Source organism: Rosa chinensis, chromosome 3 (assembly GCF_002994745.2).
Source record: "Rosa chinensis cultivar Old Blush chromosome 3, RchiOBHm-V2, whole genome shotgun sequence".
Lineage (NCBI taxonomy): Eukaryota > Viridiplantae > Streptophyta > Magnoliopsida > Rosales > Rosaceae > Rosa > Rosa chinensis.
The window spans coordinates 13,281,055-13,308,101 of record NC_037090.1 but is presented as its reverse complement, the minus strand read 5'-3'; the positions used below and the strand labels follow the sequence as shown (position 1 = coordinate 13,308,101).

At 39.4% G+C, this 27,047-nt stretch overlaps 2 protein-coding genes across 4 annotated transcripts; both read right to left on the bottom strand.

Moving 5' to 3' along the window:
• Positions 1 to 12,252: 12,252 nt before the first annotated feature.
• Positions 12,253 to 12,843, bottom strand: LOC112191355 (histone H4). The gene has a single exon (XM_024330668.2). It carries the CDS (start codon positions 12,783 to 12,785, stop codon positions 12,474 to 12,476), a length of 312 nt encoding a protein of 103 aa, XP_024186436.1. The 5' UTR covers positions 12,786 to 12,843; the 3' UTR covers positions 12,253 to 12,473.
• A 3,922-nt stretch (positions 12,844 to 16,765) lies between these two features.
• On the bottom strand, positions 16,766 to 22,142 carry LOC112193374. Of its 3 annotated transcripts, none has more exons than XM_024333499.2 (12): positions 21,906 to 22,142; positions 21,722 to 21,807; positions 21,473 to 21,620; positions 20,942 to 21,062; positions 20,392 to 20,838; positions 18,893 to 20,293; positions 18,728 to 18,807; positions 18,077 to 18,602; positions 17,656 to 17,714; positions 17,485 to 17,539; positions 17,143 to 17,227; positions 16,766 to 17,051 (listed from the first exon to the last, which is right to left on the bottom strand). In XM_024333499.2, the coding sequence occupies exons 1-11, from the start codon at positions 21,963 to 21,965 to the stop codon at positions 17,184 to 17,186; spliced, it is 3,027 nt and encodes a 1,008-aa protein (XP_024189267.1). In that variant the 5' UTR covers positions 21,966 to 22,142; the 3' UTR covers positions 16,766 to 17,051; positions 17,143 to 17,183. The 3 variants fall into 3 exon arrangements, with proteins under 3 accessions (XP_024189267.1, XP_024189266.1, XP_024189265.1); XM_024333498.2 differs by having other exon boundaries at positions 17,147 to 17,227; XM_024333497.2 differs by lacking the exon at positions 17,143 to 17,227 and having other exon boundaries at positions 21,906 to 22,141.
• Between the last annotated feature and the right edge of the window lie 4,905 nt (positions 22,143 to 27,047).

Genomic DNA, 27,047 nt, shown 5'->3' with positions numbered 1-27,047 from the left:
ATGTTCACATTTTCCAGCTAAAATTTAACTAAAATGACTAAAATATTAAGAGCTCTTTATAAAGGACCACAATGTTTTCTAAGATTCTTTATAGAATGTAAGGATTGATATATGCAGATGTTCGAGAATCGGCAATAATTAATACCAATTGCATTTCAATCTCCTCTAAGATAGATTCAAAGTTCGAATCTCGTTTTCTTTTACCTCAGCTCATTTTTAGTTAACCACATTACAACGAAGCAGATGCCAACTACGTACTAGACAAGCAGTCTTTTTTTCGAACAATGTCGATTGATTACTTGGATTAAGGGGAACAAAAATTAGTGCTGATGACCTACCGAGCAGAAGAGAAGTTTCAATGGATCTCCTTAATTTATTTTGTTTTGTGAAAAAACCAACTTAATAAACATGATTGGTTTACCTAGAAATGGAAAGAATAATTTGAGCTTAACTATCCAAGAGAACAGGTGGATTGATTTTGATGTAAGTTAATATTAACCACTCAATCACTACAGGTGGTCGAGTTGGTAAGAGCCTCCAGGTATGGAACCCCCACACCCCAGTCCGAATCATGCCGACGCTTATTGGAGTTAACTCTCAATATATTCTTGGTGGCCAGGGGGAGGAAGCGTTCTGACAAGATCTCCCGAGAACGGATTAGTCTATGAGCCTAGGAAGTCTTTGAGGACACCGTATGATTGACAAATCAAAAAAAAAAAAAAATTAACCACTCTCTCCAAAAAAATTGGACTGCACCTAGGTTTTGCAATTTTCATCTTGTCTGGTGGCCCTCGAGATCGGCATTGGTTCTCCATGCCGATATTGGGCGGCATTGGCTCGGTAGTCTCATGAGTGAGGTGTGGCTTGAGGTTTGAGCGAAATGGCCGGGTCACGGCAGGGCGTCAAGAACTTCCAGGACCTATGGCGGCGGACATCTTCGGCAGGGACTTACCAGGACCTGTGATGGTGTGGCTATGGCGGTGTATGGTAGATCGGTGTGGCGACGAAATTTTGCTGGTCTGGGATGATCGCTGGGGCGGCGTGGCTAGGTTTCTGCGTGGTTTCATGGGGGAGGTCACGGCGGTTGTAGGTCTGCCAGCGTGGTCGGCGGCTGGAGCTTAGGATGGTGGAGCGGGCTTGGGTCATCCATTTCTGTTGGGCCTTGAGCTGGGTCCATTCTCTTAGGGCTGCCCTTTTGGGCTTTAATTTGGGCTCGGGTGTTTTGCCCTAGGCCCAACCTATGTTTTTTAGTTTATCTAATTACAATAAATTTCTTATATTAGGAAGCTATGCATTTCTCTGCACTCTATGTACCTCTAGCGCCTCTGAAGTAGTACTAAAATAGGATTCCCACTACTTCTACGTATTTGATTATATAATGGATAGGTCTATTTCTATGTACCACTATGGGTACTACCACTATCTTCTTGTCTATCTATGTTCTTAAATGGCAGCTGAAATGTATGTAACGGTCTATTCTGGCTTGTGATGAATATAACAATCATTTATCGATTGATTCAAAAGTGAGAGAGAGAGAGAGAGAGAGAGAGAGAGAGAACAAGTGGAATAAAAAAAAGCATTAAAAAGCTCTAATCATTGTCCAAATCATATATTCATAATGAACAGGTGGAATTTTTTTTTGAATCAAGCCCATAGGGCGAAATAGTATATTCATCACAAACCAGAATATGCCGTTACATACTCTTCTGCTGTCATTTAAGGACATAGACAGACAAGAAGGTAGTGGTAGTATCCATAGTAGTACATAGAATAGACCTACTCATTATACATTTCAGATCGTAGAGATAGCGGAGATCCTCATTTAGTACTACGCCGGAGGCGGTAGAAATCTAGGTTCCTAATACAAGGAAATTATTGAATTTAGATAAAACTAAAAACAAAGAGTTGGGCCAAGAGCCTAAACCCTAGCCCAAATTGAAATTCTACTGGACTAGGGTAGGACCCCATCCAAAAACTCAAAGCCCAAGTAGAGGACAACCACCAAAAAAGGTCCACCAAGGCCCACAGACCAGTCCGGTTCAAGTCCACCTGCCCAACCTCCCTGTCGTACGAACTAGCCACGACAAGCCTCTCTCCGTCTGTCGCACTCTGCCACAACCTGCCTCCCACGTTCCGCCCCCACGATCGCACCGTCAGCGCCTCAAAACGTCACTGCACGGGCCATGCCACCACAATCACCCTACCTAACCCAATCCAACCACCCCACATTGTCACCTCCACTACCCGCACAGCCCCAATCGGCTGCGCTGCGATCCCACCGCTGAGACACAAAGCCCACGAGCCACGCCTCTTCAAAGTATGCCAAGACGAAGAAAAACCAAAAAAACCCGATCCAGGACAACGCACCACCCGCCGCCCTCGAGCCTGACTCGTGGCACTGTCATCTGGGTTCGATCACTGGATCAGTTAGCACAACCGCCGTCGTCCATCCTCCCAGCTAGAACAATCAGACACGCCCAAGCAACACCCTATTCGATGGCCCTCCATGAGCAATAGCAATCCAAAACCCGTCCGGCAGCCAACCTCACGACAACGGTGAGGCCCGCCCGCGAGTCTGAGCGCCTCCGGACGAGGACGAGGACGATTTTGCATAGCGGAGACCGACCTTTTTAGCCACTCTCTCAGACTAACCCTATATCAAGGCTTACAATGCTGGTCAACACTTCCTTTGTTTCAAAGTAAATAAATGTGAATAAAATAATGAACAGGTGGAATTGTGGAAAGATATCGTATAGATATTAAAAGCCACAAGAAAATTGTGAAAAGACAACCTAAAATTTAATCAGGATATACCCACAACAATAGATTCAGGTTTCAATTGTGTATAGGAACGATAATCATCGTTAATTACGTGCATAGGGTTCATCTGTCCCTGAGCTTCTATTCGATCGGCCAACCAAAAAACTCCATTAGAATGATATGATGTGCACTTTACTAGCTAGGTCTTATAGTTTTGTATATTTGTTGGCACGTTACGTCAATTAGGAATAGTTAAAACTTAAAAACTTATAGTAGCCATCGACTCGAATTGGAAACATTATTAACATAAGAGGAAAAGACGAAACAAGCTAATTAGAGATCTACTTTATTTGATTTTGTTTTGGGACCTGGACAAATTAATATAATTGAAGTCCATACTAGAAGATTCAGTTGATTTCGAATAATGGAAGTTTTGTCTTTCTTTCTTGTTTTGATCACAACGATTGATCATTGTTTGTAGCGAGTCATCATGCACATGCATAGGAAAAGGCGGCGAAAAGATTTCATTTATTCAGATATATGAGTCATGAAGTACTAACTTAGATCAATTCCTCATTGATTAATATATATATATGAGTTATGCGTGATGATTTGACTATATTTACTAAGGAATTGAATTGCATCTTTAATGATATTAGTGTTTTGGAGAATCAGAAATTGAGAGAAATTTGTTGTGTATTCTCGTTGATAATAGAGGTCTTTTTATATAGAGGATTACAATGCATAAAATCTCTATCATACAAGGAAAGTAATTGTACATTGAATAAGAATCTAGATCCTTCTAAGTTAACCCTATTACTACTAGGTCAAGTAACCTAGAGTTTGGGCCAAACACAAATTAGGGTTTTACTTGAACACTCCTCCTTGTGTTGCCCAAACGCGGTGCTTCTCTCGTTGCCTCGTTAAAAACCTTGTCGAGTAACAAAATCTCAGTGGGAAAAAAATAACCTCGGTTGAAGGGGAAAAAGAGCACAACACACCCTTCACGTTTCGATGTAAACATGTAGACATCTCCTCCTGATGTCTGCGTCTCCCCCTGATGACTACGATCATGGGAGTTCAGATAATTTCCGCTAGCCAATTCTCGTCACATGTTTCTCGAACGTGGATTTGGGCAATGACTTAGTAAACAAGTCTGCCACATTATCCTCAGATCGAACCTAGTTCACTTTGGTATTTGAGGAGAGTCTGTTGTTGCTGATTATGCTTGGTGTTGTCGCTTTTGATGTAGCCTTACTTCATTTGTTCAAAACGAACAACATTATCCTAAATGCTCGTAGGCTCATCTTGTGGTAGACTTCAAACCACAATTTGCTCGAACATGCGTAATTATAGATTCAATCCATAACATTCACGAACACTTCATGAAGAGCAATAATCACTGCATGGTTTGAAGATATAGCGACTACGGTATGTTCTGTAGACTTCCAAGATATCACTGTCTTTTCCCATGGTGCACACTTAACCAGTTTGGGAGCGACCTTTGTGTAGGTCAGAGAGGTACCCAACATCAGCAAAACCTTCCCAAACACTTATATCGTTTTGGGATGGGGACAGAGAATGCAAGCCAGCGTTGGCGGTGTTTCTAGTGTGTGATGGGTCCGAATCCATCATCTCTCTGTAGGGATAGAACAAGCTCATATCAATCGTACATCTCAAGTACTGAAAGATGTCTTTTACACCAATCAAAATGGCGTCGCGTTGGCGCAGAGCTATACCTTAGCTAACAAGTTCACTGCAAATGAGATGTCCGGTCATGTGCATTGAGCTAAGTACAATAATGCGCCTATTGTACTCAAGTAAGGCACTTCTGCTTCTAGCACATCTTCATTATCATCTTTCAGACGAAGAGGATCCTTTTCAGGATCAAGACTAAGGATGATCATGGGGGTGCTTGAAGGTTTGACCTTGTCAAAATGCCTAAACATCTATCAACACGATGCTCAAGTTTCAAACCGAGACATAATCGTGTTCTCCCAAAATCCTCCATCTCAAACTCGGATTTGAAGTGTTCAGCTGTTTCCCTTAACTCTTTAAGGGCTTCTAATGAAGATCATGTCCAACAAGAACCGCGATGGAATCCGAAACTTGTTATGGAAATGCGTGGACATATCCCTTCCCAATCAAGTAGTCATTTTAGCGAGCGTTTCAACCTCTTTGTAAACACGCTCCGTGATCTAGAGCCACTCGACTTGGGTAAATGAAGTTCAACATGAACCTTCATGTATATTCCGTATCTAGATCCCTATAGAGATACGTAGTGACCACATTTGTAAGTTGCATGTTCAATTATTCGGAAACTACCAAACTGACATGGTAGTGGAGTGCAATGACATCCATTATGAGAGAATATGTCTCATCGTAGTCGATTCCAGGGCGTTTTGTGAGAAGCCTTGCGCCATAAGGCGAGATTGCCATTTTTTTTCTCATCACGCTTTCTAAGGAATACCCATTAGTTAATAGATTTTATGTTAGGAGGTGTTGGCATCACTACCTCGAAAACCTTCCTCTTCGTTAGAGAATCCATCTTAACCTAGATTGCATCTTTCCATTTAGGCCAGATTTCTCTACGTTGGCATTCATTCATCAACGGAGCGTGGTTCGATATCATTGGACTCAAGAAACTCACAAGCAACGAAATGTGCGATTACATCATCAATCATGATGGAGTTTCTATCCCACGTCTCATGTACACTAGAGTAATTTTCACGGAGCTCTATATTCTCAGGAATAGGTTCTGACGTTGAGGAGTCCCCCAACGATAACCATAACCCGGAAGATTCTCATGAGACGGATTTTGAGTGTCGATGATCAGAGGATTGGAGTGTGCCAAAGCATCCTTCAAACCTACGGGCCTCCCACGCATCCTAGCTGGGGCCATGACCTGTAACGCCAGAGTACCACTTTCTTTGGTGTTGGCGCCATGCCTACCTCCGTGTAGGGTGGCGCTACGTCCTCTCGAAAGGATGTCCTTCCTTGCAGGCTTGTTTGCAGCATATTTGTGTGATCCCGTCACTTTAACAGGAATCGAGATGAGACATATTGGGGACAGGCCACGACAATTCCTGTCGTTCCTGCTGAACATCCATGTTCTTATCTCCCCCTAACGACTGGAAGACTGTCTCATCGAAATGACAACCCGCAAATCTAGCGATAATAAGATCGCCTTGGAAGGGCATTAAGTGGCGGATCATTGTTGGAGTCTAAAATCCAACGTAGTTGCCCATTCGTCTGTAAGGACCCATCATAGAAAACTGTGGCGGCGTTATTGGCACATAAATGCCTCACTCAAATATGCATAAGTACGATACTTGTACCCAGTCACTAGCTATAACGCAGAGGTACATTGAGCGGCGGTGGGTCGTAGACGAATTAGCATAGCTGCATGAGATATTGCATCACCCCAAGCGGATATAAGGAGATTTGTGCACATTACCAATGTCCGGACTACCATCGTAGTCATTTTCGCAAGACCATTTGGATGTGTACATGGGAATGTGATGTCCAACATCAATCCCATTGCAATATCCATCGAAAGTCTTTCGATGTAAACTCTCTAGCATAGTCAAATCTAATTGACTGAATAGGATGATCCGTAGAGTGAGCCCGTTGTCATATGATATGTGCTAGGAGTGTAGCATAAGCATCATTTATAGGTGGACAATGGCACAACACGTGACCAGCGTGTTTGCGTGTCAACCAACATCATGAAATATTTAAGCGTTCGCAAGTTGGTTAAATCAATCCACATAATCCCCATGGATTCTATGTAAGAACAGAATGAGTATGTTCATTTCCTTTGCATAGGACGGTCTTAGTCCTAATTTCCCTAAGGAACGAGCTTTATAAAATGAGCGAGAGGCTATAGAAGCAACCAATCAGTATTTTGGTTAGGCATAAGCGTCTGAAATACTATTTGAAGCAAGTTGGTGATTGCAGCATCACCTGGGCGCCATCACCAAGATGAACGCTATCCATGGTGTCATGGATAGGGACTGTGCCAGCTCCAGGCTGGTGGTGGACGGAGGCGGTGCCCTAGGCAGCTGTGTCGGTCACACTTAGTCCAGAAATCAACTTTTGATTCATGCTTCGTTTCGCTCCAAAGAAATGATGTCTATGTGAAGTCTTTAGTAGACGGATCATCATACTATGACCAAGATGACCTATCCTGTCGTGACAAAGCCAATATGTGTCTAAATCCAAGAGATCCTCTCTCATAACTTTATTGGATTTAATAGCTCGAATAGTGACATAAAGTCCACTAGAGAGATACATAAACTTCTCTAAGATGCGCTTTTGTTCGCAATCATTAGAGGTATTGCAAAGGAACTCATTTCCGTTCTCTACATGAGTTTTCGCATGGAATCCGTTGGCTATTCATAGGTGTGATTCACCCTAGAAGCATAGAGAGTTTCTGTGACAGTAATTAAGGTGTCATTTGGCAAGTGTAACTTGCGCTATTCCATGTCCTTAAATGGTGTCATTTAGTCACAAAAGTCTTATGCTCAGAATCAAAATGGAGTCATAAAGAACTCAAAATTTTAATCATAAGCCAACAGAGTTACATCATTGTCTCTTTGACTAAACAAAATCTAATCCAAAATGATAGCTAATGCAAAACAATGGTAGTCGTCTAACTTCTTTCGGTAATTCCAAAATAAATGTGACCATGTGAGTAGAGAGATGTCGGTGGAGCAAAGCTCGCTTAAGTACCACTAATCTCAGAACCTTCCTAGACATCACACTTACTTTGAGTGAGCCTACTTTGAAGAAAAGCTAAACCATTGGAATTTACTACAAAAATATATGGCAATTGCCTATTACATCTCTTGGAAAAATAAAGACTTAACAGAATTGGCGATTTATTGATCCCAGCCATATTTGTAGTCTTCAACCCTTCACTCTAGGTTATCTTCTTGATCTTCTTGTTCCATATAGTGAGCTTCTCTTGCTTCACAATATGCTTTGTAGATGGTGACAATTTCTTCACGAGCTCTACAAATGTGTGCCCAATGATCAGACACTCCACATCGAGAACATACATCTCTTTGCTCAAAGTCCATTGATTGAGGCGCTTTGAAAGCTTCATTTAGATGGCTCTTAGTGTTGCTGGCTTCACCAACATGGCTAGAGGCGTTGCCTCCCTCTCTCTTTCCATGTTTACCTCTTCGGTTCCGTGTTCCCCTATTTTTGCGATTACCTTCCTAAGTAAAGAGATTATATGGACCAGAACGTCCAAATGTATTCCTAAGATTAGGGTTTCGCTCTTGGCGCCCTCTCTTTAGGGTGCGACTATAATTGGATTCCGGAATATGCTCTGTTCCCACGGATCTCGAATTATAGTTCTTCACAAGGATGTTGTCATGCTTTTCACCGACATTCATAACTCTAATGAACTCATGAAACCTTGTGATTCGTCTTGCAGTAACATCGATTCGATAGTTCATAGCAACCATCAATGCAGAGAAGGGGAAAGTAGAGAGTCTTCTCAATCAACATCGCATTTGTGATCTCTTTACCACAAAATTCCATTAAGGATTTAATGCGAAGTGTTTCTGAGTAGTCAAGAACTGACTTGAAATCACAGAAGTGGAGGCTATGCCATCTCACTTCTAGGTCAGGAAGCAGGGAGTCACGGACATTGCCAAATCTATCTTCGAGTGAGACCCATAGCCTTCTGGGGTCTTCTTCATTCATACACTCGTACTGGAGCTAATCATCCATATGACGAGTCATTAAGATGATGGCTTTCCCCTTATTTTCCTCTAAGGCTGCTCTATTTGCTTCCAAAGCTTGAGCTTGCTCAACAGTTAGCACGTCCTGGCTAGGCTCTAGAATCTTATCCAAGATTCCATTGGCCTTAAGATGCTGGCGGATATCACGAACCCACCTGTGATATTCAGAGCCAGTTGTTCCCAATGGAGCAAAGTCATATTTGTTCAGGTAACTCATCCTGAAATAGAACAAGAAATTAGGGTTAGTTTCGGAGCAAAAAAGGCTACCACGAAAACAAATAAAATTTCTGAGCGTAGTCGCTTCCAAGAAATTAGGAATTTCCGAATGTAGTCTCTTCCAAGAAATTCGATTCCAAGAGGGGTTGGATTAGATCGAAACAATGATGTTTGCAGTCAATCGTTTTATCTCAACGAACTCTAAGTTTTGTGAACTCTACAAGCTCCAAGCTTGGAGTGAGCACGAACTCCCACAGTTCGGCTTAATTTGGTCTCCCCTGTGATAAAGAAAGGGGGGTAGAAGAAGGGAGGTTGCGAGTCCCAGAAAAAGAAGAGAAATTGAATTTAAAAACTCTAAAAAAAAGGGAACGTTTACCAAAAAATACCTCGAAAAATTGCCGGAAATCTTGACAGGAAAAGTTAGCCTAAAAAATGTCGCCTGAAAGTGGCCTGAAAAGTAGCCAGAAAAAGGTTGACCGGAGGGTTGACTGATGTTGACCGAGGTGCTAACGTGGCGCTTTGATGCTGACGTGGCAGGCTGACTGGACGCTGACTAGATGCCTGCGTGGCTGATGACGCAGGGCTGACGTTTGTGGGCTTCAGGCTGTTGGGCTTCTGGGCTTTGGACTTTGGGCCGAGATCCAGCTGTGCTTCTGGGCCTAGGGTTTTTCTTTCCTTTTGGGCCGAAGCTTTGGGTTGCTGGGCTGGGTTAACTGAAGTAGGCAACGGTTTGGTGGTGCAGTATCTTCAGAAGGCCGGTTCGGTTGTTTCCAGGCCGGTTCCAGTGATGGTATATCCGGTTCCCGAAATCTAGGGACGAGATGCAGCTACTGACAAAAGATGGCAGTGGAAGGTGGACTGGAAGATGGCAAACCAGGCAGAAGATCTCGGATTCTTCTTGGGAGGCCATTTTGGTCTCTTACGGTGACCGGTTCAGGTTAATTCCGGCCAGTTTTTGGGGCAGCGCCTTCAGTTCTGGACTCCTTGAGGAGAAAGCTTCAAGGTGGGCGGCGGTGGTTCCTGGGATTTGAAGGCTATGAATTTAGGGTTTCAGGGTTAAGGCTTCGTGCTGATAACGTGTTTTAGAGAATCAGAAATTGAGAGAAATTCGCTATGTATTCTCATTGATAATAGGGGCATCTTTATATAGAAGATTACAATGCATAGAATCTCAATCATACAAGGAAAGTAATCGTACATTTAATAGGAATTTAGATCCTTATCATTTAACTCTATTACCACTAGGTCAAGTGATCTAGAGTTTGGGTCAAACACAAATTAGAGTTTTACTTGAACAATTAGTTATTTTTCAGTTAAAATTTAGATAAATAGTTAAAGAGTTATTTTCGCTAGTCATTACACAATTTCTCTCTATTTTATACTAGAGATGCCCTCTACACTATCTGATAATTTAAAAAAAAATAATAATAATAAATAAATAAACGGGGATTGAAGTTTTTCACATGAGTTGGCAGGTTTTTTATATAAGTTTGTGGTTTTTTCATGTACTTTATCCCACTTTCACAATTTTATTATTATTATTATTATTGTTTTTTTCTTTTTCTTTTTTGTAATTTGACTATTATTCCTAACAATTTTCATGAGTAATAAAACTTTTTAATAATTCAGGGTTATTTTAGTGCATTTTTTATGTTGGGTTAATCTAGTGGAAGCATGCTAAACTGCAGCCTGCAAATGAGACGAACGCTACAGAGCTTCCCTTGGTCATAAGAGGTCACTGGTTCGAATTTCACCCTATGAAAAACATCCTTTGAGAATGGACTATACTCAAGTTGCTCTCGAGTCTCGACCCATGGTGATGGGACTACTTAGCAAGGAGGGCAAAACACTTGTCTCTTTGGGTGGGTCCCAATCGACAGACAGGCGTATGGGGATGATATTGAAAAAACTGTCTCACGACCCAGAGTGATAGCTTGCTCAGCCACCATTTTAAAGATCAAAAACAATAGTCTCAACTCATGGATCACAACCAAAATCTTGTGACTGGCCCTAGACATAAGGCTGTCAATTCCGACCCGACCTGCCAACACGACTCGAAACCCGCAAGAAATAAAGCGGGTTGAACCCGCATGATTAAAAAGCGGGTCAGCGGCGGGTCAACCCGTCATGACCTATTTAATAAACGGGTTAACCCGCCAACACAAAGTGAACCCATATAACTCGTTTATTAAATGAGTTCGGTTATATTATATATATAACCACATAAACGACCCATTTAAAAGTCCAAATAATAATATATGCATATAAAGGTTGAATAAGTCTTTTTCTCACTTTAAGCTAGGGTTACCGTTAACACTATAAATTCTCTTGTTTGGGTCTTGTATCAACACACAAACCCTAACACTCACGGGTCATCTGCATCAAATTTTCTTCTATATTGATTCTCTGCAAACTGCAAAGGTATATTAGTATATAGCATATCCATCTGCTGCTCATCCAAGCTAAGAGAAATAATGCCAAACTCATTAGCATGTGACCATTTTTTCTTGGTAAGTGACGTTAATTACTTGTGCAGCATTTTTTTACTCTTTTACTGTGAGGAAGTAGATCTTTCTTTTAGTGTCCTAATTACGTTTTGTATGAGTTTGATGCTAGTTTAATCTACTGATTTTGATTTTCTTCCAATTGTAGGTGGTAATCACTTGCTTTTCTTTTTGAATAAAGTGAAGAAGACTTTGGAAGTTAGGATTTGATTGATGCTCTACATTCAATTTTAAACTTCAAATTTAATTATGGATTAATGGATTATGCTATATTTTTTCTAGTAATATTAGAAGCTCAGAGTATTTGATTCTAGGATTGGACAACTTGGATGATTATTCATGAATTATATATAATTATTTATACTCTTTATCTTGTGGAGTTTTAGTGAATTTAATTAAGTCATGCATTTTTTTAGTTAAATGAGTCACAATGTTAATGGGTCATTTTATCTAACACGACACGACCTATTTATTAAATGGTTTAGAAACGGGTAACTAATTTAATAAACAAGTTAGGTTTAGATTTAAATTTTTGACACGATTATTAAATGAGTTAGGTTTGAGTTTGTCTCCCATAACACGATAAATATCTTGACCCGACACGACCTATTGACAACCCCTACCTAGACAGCAAAACAAGGAAAATATATTAATTTTATCCGGACATGTGACGGAACGGATTTTGGGGGGCCCAAACACTTGAGCCGACTTTCAATAGAAAGGAAAAGCAAACAACCTTGGACGACATATCAAATTAAAACTCTGGAAGATACAATGTAACAAGGCTTCAGCGGTGCCAGGCCCAATACTGTCACAACATTAAACACAAAACCCTTCAGAGTCCAAAGAGTCTGAAACACTGGAAACGCTCTAGGTAAACAGGAAAAATGATCAACAGAATCAGGTAGGGAGAAAAACATCAAATCCATAGCACCAAATCAAACACCCCATAAAGTGAACGACACTAGTTTTGCAAATTGGATAGCCTCACTATCATACCCTTGTTCTTCAACAAATTGGAGTTTCAACAAAGGCAACTGGACGATTAAAATTGCAGACCAAAATCAAACCATTCAATTAAGAAAAATATAGGTAAAAGAAGCAAGTAGATTCTTCATTCCAAATCAGCCTAAACAACATCGAATTCCAATCACTTCATAAAAAAAAACCCTAATCCAACCACCACCGAAATCAGGCCCATTCCCTTTACAAATTTCCCAAATCCCAAACCCTAACCCTAACCGCCGAACCCGTAGAGAGTCCTGCCCTGCCTCTTGAGCGCGTACACCACATCCATGGCCGTCACCGTCTTCCTCCTGGCGTGCTCGGTGTACGTCACGGCGTCGCGGATGACGTTCTCCAGAAAGATCTTGAGGACGCCACGTGTCTCCTCGTAGATGAGGCCACTGATACGCTTGACGCCGCCACGGCGAGCCAGACGGCGGATGGCCGGCTTGGTGATGCCCTGGATGTTGTCGCGGAGGACCTTCCTGTGGCGCTTGGCTCCGCCTTTGCCCAAACCCTTACCGCCCTTGCCCCGACCCGACATTTTGATTCGACTTCGGATTTCGGATCTTGGATTTTTTGAAATGCTTTGAGTGAGAGGGAGGTGGTGAGCGGGTGGGATTTTATAGTTGGGGGTCTGTGTTTTCTGGCTCTGAGATTTGGGAGGGAGAGCGTGTGCCGTTCGATTTGTTGTTGAATCCACGGGTGAGAATGGGGATCCGAGGCGTGAGTTTAAGTTGTGCGTGATTGGTTGGTTCTGTGGCTTGTGGTTTCACGAGGATTGATGACTTGGCGATTTTTGTGTTTGTGTAGAGTGAGATGTGAAGCGTTGGATTTGTGTACGTGGACGTTTGATAAATACACGGACGTCTCCTTGCCACAACTTTGGGTTAGAAACTTTAATATTCTAAAAAGCAAATTGTTCATATATGTTAAAAAATTTATTTTTTGTTGGAAAATAAAATTGTTCGTATATTACTTCTTCGAGTGGAATTGTGTTGATTATTAAACGTAGGGGGTCCAAATATAAAATTTTCATTAATATGTTGTAATTTCTATGAAGAAAATGTAGTTATCTGTTTGATTACACATTTAAGTAGAGATTGCTTCTAACGTGTAATTTGCTCCATTTGTTAACTAACATTTCCTTTAAAAACAAAGTTACATTTTCCAACATTCCCAAATTAACTACATGTGTGATTCTATCATAGTTGATGGAAAAGAAGGTTGATTTTGACACATAGTTCAAATTTTTATTTTTATTTTTTATCAAAATATATGACTCCATTCATTGATAAAATTTATAATCAAAAAGTTTATAATGGTCTTATTAAATCTTATCACAACCCTGCAATGATAAAAGGACCAAATTCTATTACGAAACTCAATCACTTTTATTTTTGACGAGAATTTGAATGAGTTAATCAAGCATCATTCCCTACCAATATGTAGCATAAGGTAAATATAAAGCGGCCTTTACCACACCATGTACGACCTTATTACAAACTCTCAAAGTTTATCTCTCACTACATGACTGAAAATTACTTACTAATTGTCGCACCTCATAAAGTAAAGCATAACTGAGATCTTCTTCACTAGTGTTCAGCGAGCAATGATATTTTGAACCTCCTAGTTCAAATTGTACATCGACAAATGTCAATTATTTTTCTTATTATCTTGATATATTGTTGCACAATATCGTAACTTGTTGGTTAGATACACACGTCCTTGCGGGTAGCCAGGTACCAAAAATATGTGAGGGGTTAAAAGAATCAACAGTATTTAGAGGGTGTATTCAATTCAGATTTTAAAAGACTTTGTTTGAGTTTTTAGAATCCATGGATTTACTTAATCCACGGATTGTTTAAATTCTATATGGACTCTGATTGATTCTAATGGATTGATTCACTAGTATTTGTTTAGATTTTACAAATCCTTATGATGTTTTTGGTAGGTTTATTTTTTTTTCTTCTTCTTTAATTAAGCAATGGATGTATGGATCCAACTATAATGCTATATCAATGAGAAGAAAGTATGGCAATATACCATTTTTTATGTTGTGTATAATGATATATGAATAATAAGAGAAAACTAACCAGCCAAAATGTTACACAAAAAATAAAGTAATAAACTAATGACATAATTTATTTCATATCTAATTTACAAAAGAATCATGTGTGTATGTATCATCTTAATAATACCATTGAAAGTGAGCTTCATTAGCTAGAAGGATTAAGGCTTCTAGAGCTATGGTGATAAAAATAAAATAAAAAATTATTAGATGGGAGCAGAGGCAGAGGAAGATAGTGGGAAAATAGGTCTAAGACAAGAGGTTCTTCATTTTTTGAGTGAGAAAGAATCCATCAAAATATTTTGGGAAGTGGTTGGATTGTTTTTTAGTTTTGATATGTATAAAAAGCACTATAAAATCATCTAAAATCCAGCATTTAATGAAATCCTTAAAAATCAATATACTTTTGAATATCAGCAGATTTGAATGGATAATTTTAAATCTTAATTGAATACATCCAGATTTTAAAGGACTATTCAAAATCTCAGTTGAATACCCTCAGACTTTTAAAATACAAAAAAATCTTGTAGACTCTTAATTGAATACACCCCCCTAAATTTGCGGAGTGGTATTAGTAAGTAGACTTTGGAGAAGCCACAAAGCATAGTCAAAAGCATCTAGTTTTGACGTTTGAATTGAAATAAAAGAATTCGTCACTGTTGGTCCCCATGTTCCATCAAAAATTTCATGATTGTTTATATGACCCACCTAAATCCAATGAAACAAAATTAACAGCTTAAGATGTTTATAGTTTTCGTCATGGTAATTTAAGGTAGGGTTTTTATCACTATCAGGGTTAAAATTTTATTACATCGGACAAAATAATACTCAATTTTTAAAAATGATCAAAGAGGTACATAGATTTATAAAAATTAATCAACTTCACATTTCCGTCCATTTTCTGTCACATCTCCATTAAAACTAAGGATATATACAAACTTTCACTCAATTTTTAGTTGAAAATGACAATATTATCCTCTAATTATTTATCTTTCTCTTTTTTTTTTTTTTTTTTTGAAAAGTTCTCTTTCTCTTTTTATGTCCTCGTTCTTTTGCAATCAGTATATGGGTGATTCTAGTTATACCTCCAAATTTGCTATTTGGACATCCTATACTTAATATACCTCTAATTTACTTTTCAGAATACTTGAAAAGCTAAGTAGACCTCCTTATTTTTTCCAAAACACCCTTGAACATGAGATACAATAATCTGTTACTCTACTTTTTATCTCTATGTTTAACCACGAGAAGAAGAATGAATCAAAATCATATGATATTGCTCTCTTATGAGTATGTCTTTCCTTCACCGAAATTAATCAAAGAATCCCTTTGAATTTGCTAAAAGAAGGATTTCTAGCGTTCTGGGTTAGAAGATTTAGAATAGCTATATTATAATATTCAATTAATTTAGTTTAAGAAAATTTCAAATCATATTGTTTTGAATTTATTTTCACCGAAATTAATCGAAGGGTTGGTTATTGATCTTGCATATGTTACTAGAATCCCTTTGAATTTGCTAAAAGAATGATTTTAAGGGTTTTGGGTTAGGAGATTTAGTAATAACTATATCATAATATTCAATTAATTTAGGTTAAGAAAATTTCAAATCATATTATTTTGAATTTATTTTTGTATTAAATGATTTTATTTTTTTTTAAAGGGAAATTTCATTGAATCAGCAATACAAATCGCTTATAGGGGCATCTCTGTCGTTGGCGGCGCTAGGGTAGCGAGAGCTTTCGCTCTCAAGGGTTTTCATGCTGTCCTTTTCCACTTTTAAAGCAATTGTATAATTCCAATTTCTCTCAATTGATTTCTAAACCCTTTTGTATTAAATGATTGGCCATGTATAAAAATTATTATTTTTACTTAATTGTTTTAGATAAATTATAAAACTATATGGCAATATAAGGAAATTCCGGAAAAAGAAAACAATAATTTAATTGAATGTTATATTTGGGGAGGTAAGAAGAGTAATTTTTTTTTTCATTTTTCTCACTTTGTCATTATTTGTCTTTTCATATGATTTGACAAAATTGAAAAAAGTTAGAAGTCCAAATATTAAATTTAGAGGTCCAACTAGAACCACCCTCAGTATAATGCATCTAGGCATCTACAGCCTAACTATCCAAGCTTATTTATTCTTTATTGTTGATTGCCCGACTCTTAAAACCTAATTTTGGTGTGAAAATACTATTTTAACCCCAGAAAATTTGTGACGTCACAAGTGATCAAATTTAACAGAGAATTGACGGAAACTAAGTTGATGTATCAAGTTAATTTATTTTTAAAAATTTAAGTATCATTTTGATTATTTTTTAAAGTTAAATATCATTTTCTCCAGTGCAAAACGGTTTAAACATTGTTTGGTGATAAAAAAACTCTTTAAGGTAACCTTTATACAAAAGTAAATGGTTAAAACTTTCAAGTTGCTCAACCCTGAGCTTTTGAAATAATGAGGTTAGCACTCACAAAAACAATTAGATATCAAGGTTCAGGGGAACAACCCAAGTTCTATTCATCCTGCACTATGTTTACACTTCGGTACAATTTGTTAAACCTCCTAGCAAAAACCTATTCGAGAACTAAAGAATATACAAAAGAAACTTCAGCTTTCCTTTGTTAAACTTATACAAATATACATTCCATATCTCCCTCTGCTGTGAACATCCCCTCAAGAGTGGTGCTATGTGCCCTGAGCTTTCATTATACACAAGTCCTTGAGATTCTTATGCCACCCTGAAAATTGTGTGGAAGTCTATTGGTGATGCTGGTCATAGTAAAATGAACTTTAACTGATACAACAGTCAGCTTATATTGAATATTACACCTACTCAAGGTAAGAAACAAGTCTAGAGATTTGCCAAGAAATCAATCTCTATTGGCTTTTCTTTTCTGAGGCTCAGATCTACTGCCTAACAACAAGTGAAACATATCATCATCAGCAGGTATTGCCATAACCAAAAACAAGCAGAAAATTCATCAATAGATAAAGGACACAAGTAGTCAACGCAAGTAACTTAGGATCATAAGCATCAAGTTATAATGGCTTTAAGATCCCAATTTTGCAGTGATGCAGATAATGGGTAGTATAAATCTACCAAGCACATTCTCATTCATATAAAGGGGTAAAGGGAAGCAACCAGTTCAATACAGTTTATAAGAGACAAACCTCTTGACGCTGTTACTCTAGGTAGCTCTTCCTGAATCCCAATAACTCCATGATCCTGAACATACCATCAGAGATAGCGAGTCAATGTGTCACAAAGGCTAAAGCTAAAGAGTTAAAAGTCATCAAACCACACACACACACACAAGGGAAGAAAATAGATAGCAAAGAAACCTTGTCATAAACTGCTGACTGATTGCGCCAGAATTCCAAGGGAGGTAGCTGCAGTCTTCCTACAACATAAACAATTAATTGAGCACCTAAAAACCAATGAAAGAGAACAGCACATACTGCACGTTGATGTTTCAGTTTCTGTCAAATCTTACAATCTCAATTTGTTTAATCCCATTTAAATGGTGTAAAAATACAGATAGACATGTTTTAAATGCTACAAACCATTCATTTTAACATCCAGATGTCCCCTCATATATTGAGCCATTGAAAATATGGCTACCATGTTGGGCCGACTTACACCCCATTTTCATTCAGCTAAACAAGTAGCCAAACCAACACAAAATAGTAAAGAAAACAAAGTAGACCTCGTGTATCTGTATGTAAGACAAATCATCATATCGGGTGTGTGAAGCCCACTCACCTGATCTTGACCGTCCGGCACTCATAGATTCTGGAGAAATAATAGACGTCTTCGTGTTCACCTTCGGAGTGGAAAGAGATGCCTCTTTTTTCTTATTCACCTCCAGAGTCGAAGGACTCGACTTATTTTTCTTGCTCACCTCCAATGTGGAAGGAGATATCTTTCTTTTCTTTGTGTTTACCTTCGAAGTGGAAAGAGATACCGCTTTTTTACTGTTCACCTCCAGAGTCGGAGGACTTGACATTCTTTTCTTGCTTCCGTCCAAAGAAGATACCTTTCTTTTCTTTGTGTTCACCTTTGGAATGGAAAGAGATGCCTCTTTTTTGTTGTTCACCTCTAGGGTCAAAGGGGTTAACTTTTTTTTCTTGCTCACCTCCAAAGTGGAAGAAGATACCTTCCTTCTCTTGATCACCTCTGGAGTTCCATCTTTTTTCTTCTTCACCTCCAGTGTGGAAGGAGTTGAGTTCTTTTTCTTGTTCACCCCCACCTTTTTTTTCTTGTTCACTTCCGGAATGAAATGAATTTGCTAACAAAGAGAAAAACAATAATAAAACAAAACACCAAATGTGACAAGCACGAGACAGACGAACAGTTACTTCAAACGGCCAGAGTTGAAAAACAATCAGCTTGAATTTACTATAACTAGCTTACTTGTGTATCAACGGTTACTTGTCTCATGTTTCTCTTCCTGGATTTGTTTTCTTCTTTAGCACCACTTTCTCCTTCTCCAACTGCAACATTCAACTCATTAGTTTGATTTTCTCAGGCAAGGTTAGATGAACAAGCTTATAAATGTGTACCCAGAATGCACACTACCTTGAGCTGTAACATTTCCAAAATCCTGTCCCTCTTTTGCATTGGAAGTCTGCTCCATATCATCTTCTACAAAATCAAAATCTAGTTTCCTTACCACATTCACATCCACTGGTTCTTGAAGTTCAGAATCTGAAGGACGGGGCATCCCATTCCCTACTGTTTCAAAACAATCACTTTGTAACAGGTTGCTCACACTGCCAGAAACTGCTGGAACAGAATCTATTGTATTTGTTTCAGAGTTCAATCCATTGCTAACCGTTTGCTTCTTCTTCTCTTTTGTCCTAATAATTCCTGAGAACAGTTGCGACACTCTGCCTGCAGACTTGCTTGGGGATCTCTCTGATATATCCATTTTTCCACCTGACTGAGCATTTGCATCGACTGCTCCATCTAGGATCTCAAGGGCTTCTGACGCAGGCTCAGATGCTGGACTCTTCTCATTTTCTTCTCGAGTCTCTGGTCTTCCAACAGACTGAAACTCAGTTAATCCAATATTCTCCGCATCCAATTCCACTTCAGGCTCAGATGCTGGATTCTTCTCATTTTCTTCTCGAGCCTGTGGTCTCCCAACAGACTGAAATTCAGTTAATCCAATATTCTCTGCGTCCAATTCCACTTCAGCAGCACGGTTCATCAGATCATCAATTTTTGAGTCATCAATGGTGCTATTTGAGGACAGGTTTGTAGAAATCTGTTTTGGATATTCAATATCAAGCCTATCTTCACAATGGACCTTCTCGTTAGGAGTTTCGTGAGGAAAATGCACAGGAGTTAGACTAGAATTTAGTACATCTTCAGCCATTTCACAATAAGAGAGAAAAGATTCAAACATATGTCTCCCTCCTACTTCAGAATCCACATTTGTTGAATCACTGCTCACTGTTTCAACTGCGGGTACAGAGTCCATGGTATTTTGTTCAGAGTTCAATCCGTTGCCAACAATTTGCTTCGTCTTACCTTTGCTCCTTGTAATTATTGACAAATCTCCGGACACTCTGCCTCCAGAATTTCTCGGATATATATTTGATATATCAATTTCCCCCGCAGACGGAATGGTTACACCTGACGCTACTACACCTACATCTATTGAAGGACTAATTTCTGTATGATTATGCTTGATTGAGCATCCGGATACTGGGCCTTTCTCATTTTCTTCTAGAGTCTTCGGTATCCCAATACACTGCAAACCAGTTGATCCAAAATCCTCTCTTTCTGTTTCCTCCTCAGTGGCATAGTTAACCAACTCATCAATTTTTGAGTCGTCAATGGAGCTATTCAAGGACAGCTTCGAAGACAACCGTTTTGGAAATTCAGCATCACACATGTCTTCACAAGAGACTTGCTCGTGTGAATCGTCCTCTAGAGAAAGATGCACAGAAGTTGGACTGGAACTTTTCACGCCTGCAGCCACTCCACAGAAAGAGAAAAATACTTCAAAATGACTTTTTAGAGAACTAGTTCTACAAAATCCTAGGCAGAATTTAAGGGATGGGACACACCTTTCCCTCCAACTTCACATTTACCATTTTGTTGAGAGTTGTTCACAGTTTCAGAGACTGTTAGAAGAGAGTCCGTTGTCTTTTTTTCAGAGTTCAAACCATTGTCAACCATTTGGTGGTTCGTCCATTTGCTCCTTAAAAACTCTGAAAAAAATCTAGTCACTCTGCGTGCAGAATTGCTTGGACATCTCTCCGATTCTTTCATTTCCCCCCCTGACTGAACAGCTGCACCTGTTGCTCCTCCTACACTCTCAAAGGCATCTGATGAAGGAAGCATCTTAGTACTTTTATGCTTCATAGAACATCCGGACATTGGGTTCTTCTGATTGCCTTCCGGACTCCTTGATCTACCAATCCACTGAAAATAAGTTGATCCAATATGCTCATAAGGAGTTCGAGTTTCTTCTTGAGAAAAATGCACAGAAGTTGGACTGGAATTCTTTTTTCCTGCAGTTTTGAAAAGATTCAAAATGATGATGATTAGTTAGTTTACGAAATTCTAGGCATGAACAAAAACATTACACATTAAAAGTAGCATCACCATGTATACCTTCTGAACCCAAATCAGATATTCTTTCAGAAACACCAGTAGTGTTAGAGTCTCCTCCCAAGAACTCTGCAACACCTTTTTCCCAGCCTGCATAAAAGCCTAATTGAAAACGCCTGGCAACCTGTTTAAGGTCAAAGGCAAACATCAATTTGCAAAGGTCAACACATATTACATAAAACAAGATGCAAGTTCAACTTTGTAACTCAGGAAAACATGCAGTAATAATGACTAGAATCTGCTCGCCTATACTCGTTATGATGCCTTTGCTTTGCCTTTTGGATAAACCAAGCATCAACCAAATTTCTCGGCCCAAAATGAATCAACAACTACTTGACCACAATCCTAAAAGATGAACTTACAATCTCCTAAATCTTCATCTTTATCCATGGTCATTCAACTCAGTTGACACTTCTTCACTGTTAAAACTCAAAAGCCTAAATACAATCCGATTCCTCAACATACCCAACAAACCCGAAATTCAAAACTCACATGTAAAGTAAAACAAAATTAAAAAGATGAGTTCTTTAGTACCTCATCAGGAAACCCATTTGCAATAGTCTGCTGCTTGTTAATAATCCCATCAAGAATAATGCACACTCCATCAGTAGTCTCTAGTGTGAACACATCGTATTTTTTACTGATGGGCGCAGAGTAAAACACTCTCCGGGGAATCTCTTGCCTGAAATTGAACGAATTTGCAATCAAATCCCTAAAATTAACCATCGCAAACAGTACGGGCGACTCAAACCCTAGAACAGAAATTAGGGGAATTTGACTCACGGGGCGGAAGAAACACCGGCGACGGCAAGTCTCCTTTTTTCGTCGTTCTCTTCGGATTTGACCAACCACCAATCGGAGAGAGTTACCTTCCGAAATTGAAAGCAAGGAAAGCGAATCAAAAATGGATTATGTAGAGATGAAAAAGATGCGAAATTGTTAGTGGGGAAGCAGAGATAGTACTTACGGTTGGCTTGAAATGAGATCTGTCGCCGAGGGTTTGAGTAGAGGAAGGAGGAGAAGCCATGGAAGTGAAGCTCTGGCACTCTACTGCTACCAGGTACCGCGGGAAAAAACGAAGAGGGACTCCGCTGTAATTATGATGCAATTATGATTTTTATTAATAAATACTTGATTTTGGACGGGTACTACTACGGCGCGGGAACCGAGTCATTTGTGAAGAATTTATTTTTGTTTCAATTTTCAAGACTCTTTCCGTGGAAGAATTCAGTGTGTGAAGATTTTCTTAAAATAAAATTTTAGAGAATAAGAGAAAATCTAATACAAAATCAAAAAAAAAAAAAGAGGACCTAGCTTTCCCATTACATTGCTAGGAATGTGTGCATACAATTTTCATAGTGTTTTAAACTTAGTGTTTCATAGTATTTTTCTGAAAATACTCAAAGTAGCGAACATAAGTTTGTAGTACGTACTAGGCCATGTTTGTTTCCCGGAAAGTGGGCATTGGGAAATGAAATACTTTCCTTTCCTGCGTTTGGGGACAGCCAAGGAAGGGAAACACTTTCCCAAATGAAAGGAAAAAGTTGAGGAATTTGGTTCCCTCCCCTCCCCTCCCCTCCGGAAACACTTTCCCAAAGGAAGGAATCACAGTCAACCAAACATGGCCTTTGGGTTGGTATAAGCATAGACATGCATCAGAAATATATACAATTCTCATTGTAGTATTGAATAACACTATGAAAGTAGTCAACATATTTTAGCTTCGGCATTATTTGGTTGGTACAGAGGAAACCATAACAAATAGGCTAATTGAACAGGTCTTTTGTTTGGTGATTCCTTGATCAACCACGTAGGTACGTATCCTATAGCAGCTGGATTTTTGCAATTGGAAATTTGGGTTACAATCCACCACATTGTAGCCGTGCATAGTAATCGTAGCTAGCAGATTACAACTTCTGTCAACAGTTGAAGACTGGCTTTACGACTGCCGTAGCTAGCGAATATAACTATAAGGCCGGTGTAACAGTAGTACGTGAGGAGCATCAGTCTTTTTCTCTAACTCTCTGTGAGGCAAATTTTATGGTGGATTTTTTGACTCACCGAGCAAATTTTATGGTGGATTTTTTGACTCACCGAGCAAATGATCTCTTCTTAATTCAAATTGATTGAGAAGGGAGAATATATAGTCGTGGCCTCGCCAATGGCAGAGGTACCCCAAAACTTTTGGGTGGGTGGGGGTGCAAGTCTTTGTGACGGATTCTTTGACTCAAGTTGATCACCAAGCAAATGATCTCTTCTTAATTCAAATTGATCAAGAAGGGAGAAGATATGGTCGAGGCCCTTGCCAATGGCGGAGGTAGCCCAAAACTTTTTAGTAGGTGGAGGTGCAATCTTTGTGACGGATTCTTTGACTCAAGTTGGTCACTGAGCAAATGATCTCTTCTCAATTCAAATTGATCGAGAAATGAGAAAATATAAGGGGCCGTGACTATTTACCCAATTTTAGCCTAAAAATTGCCCACTTACTCCACTAAGGCTGTGTTTGTTTTGCTGAATCTAGGTATTGGGAAAAGAAAGTGTTTCCTTTCTTGTGTTTTCCTAGGGCTGTAAATAAGATCGATACAGCTCGTGGTTGACTAGTATTCAGCTCGATTTTAGCTCGTTCGGCTCGTGTTCGTAAGATAAATGAGCCGAGTATGAGCTCAATATTAGGCTCGACAAAAAAACGAGCCGAGCTTGAACAATGACATATTCGGCTCGTCCAGCTCATGAGTAGCTCGAGTTTGTTAAACCTCGACTCATGAAAATTTATAGTATAAATAAAAATATAATTTTTATGATCTCAAATCTTTAATTCTTTTTCAATTGGAAGATAATATGAGATTTTAAGTAAAATATATTACAATAAAGTCAAAAAGGATTTGTGTGACGGTTAGACATCAAATTTTGGATTATTATTTTAAATTTTCTTTCTTCCTTTTTTAATTTTTAAATTTAAAGTCAAATAAACCGAGCCTATTTAACCTCGATCTTGTCCAATAAATCGAGCCGAGCCGAGTCTAGCTCGGGCTGAAGAAAAATATTCAAGCCGAGCCGAGCTTGAGCATGGAAAAAAAAAATTCAAGCTTTAGCCTGGCTCGAGCTCGATAAAAAAACAAATGAGTCGAATATGATCATCCTGGTATTCGCTCCGACTCGGTTCATTTACACCCCTATGTTTTCCTGTGTTTGGGATGGCCAAGGAAGGGAAAATGATTCCCAAAGGAAAGGAAAAAAAGGAGGAAATTGGTTTCCCCCCCCCCCCCACGGCCGCACCCACTTGCAAAATTATATGACTAAATTGTCCCTACTCAAAATCATTATTTGCTAACATAACCAACTATACTTGTTGTTTGTTTGATTTTTGCACTACCCCTATAATGGAAACTAAAATGTATATTCTGACTACATTCCTAGTCTTTCCAAACCCTGAAAAGGAAAATTGCTGGGAATTGCAATTTCTCATGCCTATGGAAAGAGCAAGGAATTGATTTCCTTTCCTTTCCTTTATACGAACCAAACGCAGTCTAAGAGTTTTTTACTCCCATTTACCCAATCTAACATATATTGACATTGCCTTCATTTTAATTAACAATTACTCCCCTCATACTCTCTCTTTCTCTCGACTCCCCTCAGCCTCTCTCTCCTCCCAGACTCTCTCTCTCTCTCCACCGTCACTGGAATTACACCTGAAATCCAACTCCAGAATAGAACTCGAAGCCGCCAGCTCACCGGACTACAACCCAGACTATCGGAAAACCTGTTTTTGCTCCACTCTGGCACGATCCTATAGATGCTCGACACCGACGCAGACCTTGATCAGCCCTGCTATCAATCTCCACTTCCAACCCCTACTCGACGTCGTTCTCGAGACCGGCATGACGAGGAATCAGAATTCTCTCTCCAATCTATACTATTTCTGCACTCTCTCTCTCTCTCTCTCTCTTTCTTTCTCTCTCTCCAGCCGGAAGGCCAAATGCCGAGCGACAAGATCGTTTGAATATTCGGATTTTCGGCGCAGTCCTTCTTTGTCTCCACAGACCACCGGTCCCCGGTTGCTCCAAACACCGATCTGGTGCCCAGAGCAAATTCTGGGTGGCCTTTTTTTTTTTTTTTGATATACTGTGAGCTCCGAGAATGGGGAAGGAAACAAAAAAGTGAACATGTAGACATACTAGGGCTTCATAAAAGCACTTACTTTGGAATTAGTTTTAATTTATATCAGTGGCTTTATTTTATGTTACAAGAAGGTAATGAACATGTAGAATTGGGGAAGGAAAAAAAAATGAACATGTAGAATTGAACATATAAATTGATCAATTGTGCCTGTAGTGTATTCATTTTGGTTTTGGAAGTTTATGTAATTCACTGAAGGGCAATAATATGATTATTGGGGGGCAATAATATGAGTATTGGGAGGCAATAATATGAGTATTTGGGGGCAATAATATGATTATAGGCTATTATTAGGGGCAATAAAATCAGACGCGGGAATCCGGTCACTAGTCCGGTAGCCAGATTCGGGATTCCGGTGACCGGTTATCGGATTATGGTGATCGGTCAACGGTCTCCGGATTCCGGTCACCGTCAACGGTCGCCGGAGTCCGGTCACCAGAGTCTGCGGCCGGCCACTGGTCATGGGAGTCCGGCAAGGTCTCCGATGACTTCTCTCTCTAAGTGACAAAGAAAGAGAGGGCAAAATTGTCCCAAAAATAAATAAAAATGAATTAAAAAAATACTTAATTAGGTATTAGGGAAAAATATATATTAACTATTGGATAAGTTGACAATCTCTTAGAGTATTTGGATAAGTGAGGTTAATTAACCCTAAAATTTGGTAAATAATCATTTTCCCAAAATATAATCGTGGCCTTGCTAATGGTGGAGGTAGCCCAAACTTTTTTTTTGGAAGGGATGATATATTTTCTCTTAATATTAATTATAATATATGAATATTATGACCAATCAAATGCTGCAACATGAAGGTTTTAGGGAGCCAGGGCCACGCTAATAGCTGAATGTATATATGTGCACAATCAGTTATATATACAATGCCTGCGTATGTGCCACACATATTCTCATACAGAAGTTATCTGAGAGACCACATGATCCTGTAACTTGCTTAATTTCTGATCGACATCAAATTACGTACCCCAGATCGTCACTATGTGACTTGCCTGATAACCTGATTGAACTGAGGAATGTCAGAGTGGCACCACAATATATACGTATTTGTTTGCTTAGTCCACTAGTCCCTCTTGAATATTCTGGAAAAACTAAATCATGCATAATGCTACTTACCCTTCATCTTCTTTTATCATGGTTCTACGGGTTCATGCCCACGAATCGTTTAGCCTTAGATACACCCTTCATAAAGGTCTAAAATTGAATATTGATGGTACTTTAAAATCTGAGTGCAAATCAAAGAAGATTTTAATTGTAATTTTGAGTTGCTTCTAATTTAATCAACTAAATTTTTCATTACAAAACTTGTTCACATGTACTCTATCATTCCTTATTTATACCACTTCTTTGCACTTAATTTCACAACTTAAATCAATCTCACATTTTACAAATGAATTAAACATTGGAACACAAAACCCGTAAGGGCTCCAAAAAAGTCGGAGCGATTCCGAAACCTAAACCTAGGTTTCGTGAGTAGTGCGGCGGCGTCCTGTGGCTCCGATCTGTAGCAGGGCGCTCCGGCGTCGTTTTCCAGACCAAGGGAGACGAGACTTAGATCTCGGGTTGCGTTGTGGTCGAGCCCGGTTTTGGTTCTTTCAGGCTGCGTTGTGGTCGACAGCCGTGGTCGGCATCAGGCTTTTGGGGGAGGCTCTTCTTGCATCATCGGTTTCCAGTCGGAGTGAATCGACGTCAGGACTAGAAGAGGAGATCGATCGTGGTTTCGGTACTAGAGGAGGAGCGAGATCGGAGCTTTCCTGCTATAGATCGGCGACTAGCACAGGCTTTGGTGGGCGGCGAGATGGCTGCCACGGTCTCCTGCCTGGGGAGGCCGCCGGACTGATTTGGTGGTGGTGGGCAGCTTCTCGGAAGGGCCAGATTTGGAGGCTGGGTGTGAGGCACGAAGGGTGTGGGTAGTGGGCCTTGG

Excerpts from the sequence above, each read along its gene's own strand:
- LOC112191355 (XM_024330668.2), bottom strand. The coding sequence starts at position 12,785 with ATGTCGGGTCGGGGCAAGGGCGGTAAGGGTTTGGGCAAAGGCGGAGCC.
- LOC112193374 (XM_024333497.2), bottom strand. The coding sequence starts at position 21,965 with ATGGCTTCTCCTCCTTCCTCTACTCAAACCCTCGGCGACAGATCTCAT. Across the intron at positions 20,839-20,941 it reads ATCTGATTTGGGTTCAGAAG|GAAAAAAGAATTCCAGTCCA; the intron begins GTATACATGGTG and ends TCAAAACTGCAG. Across the intron at positions 17,715-18,076 it reads TGCCGGACGGTCAAGATCAG|GAAGACTGCAGCTACCTCCC; the intron begins GTGAGTGGGCTT and ends TTTATGTTGTAG.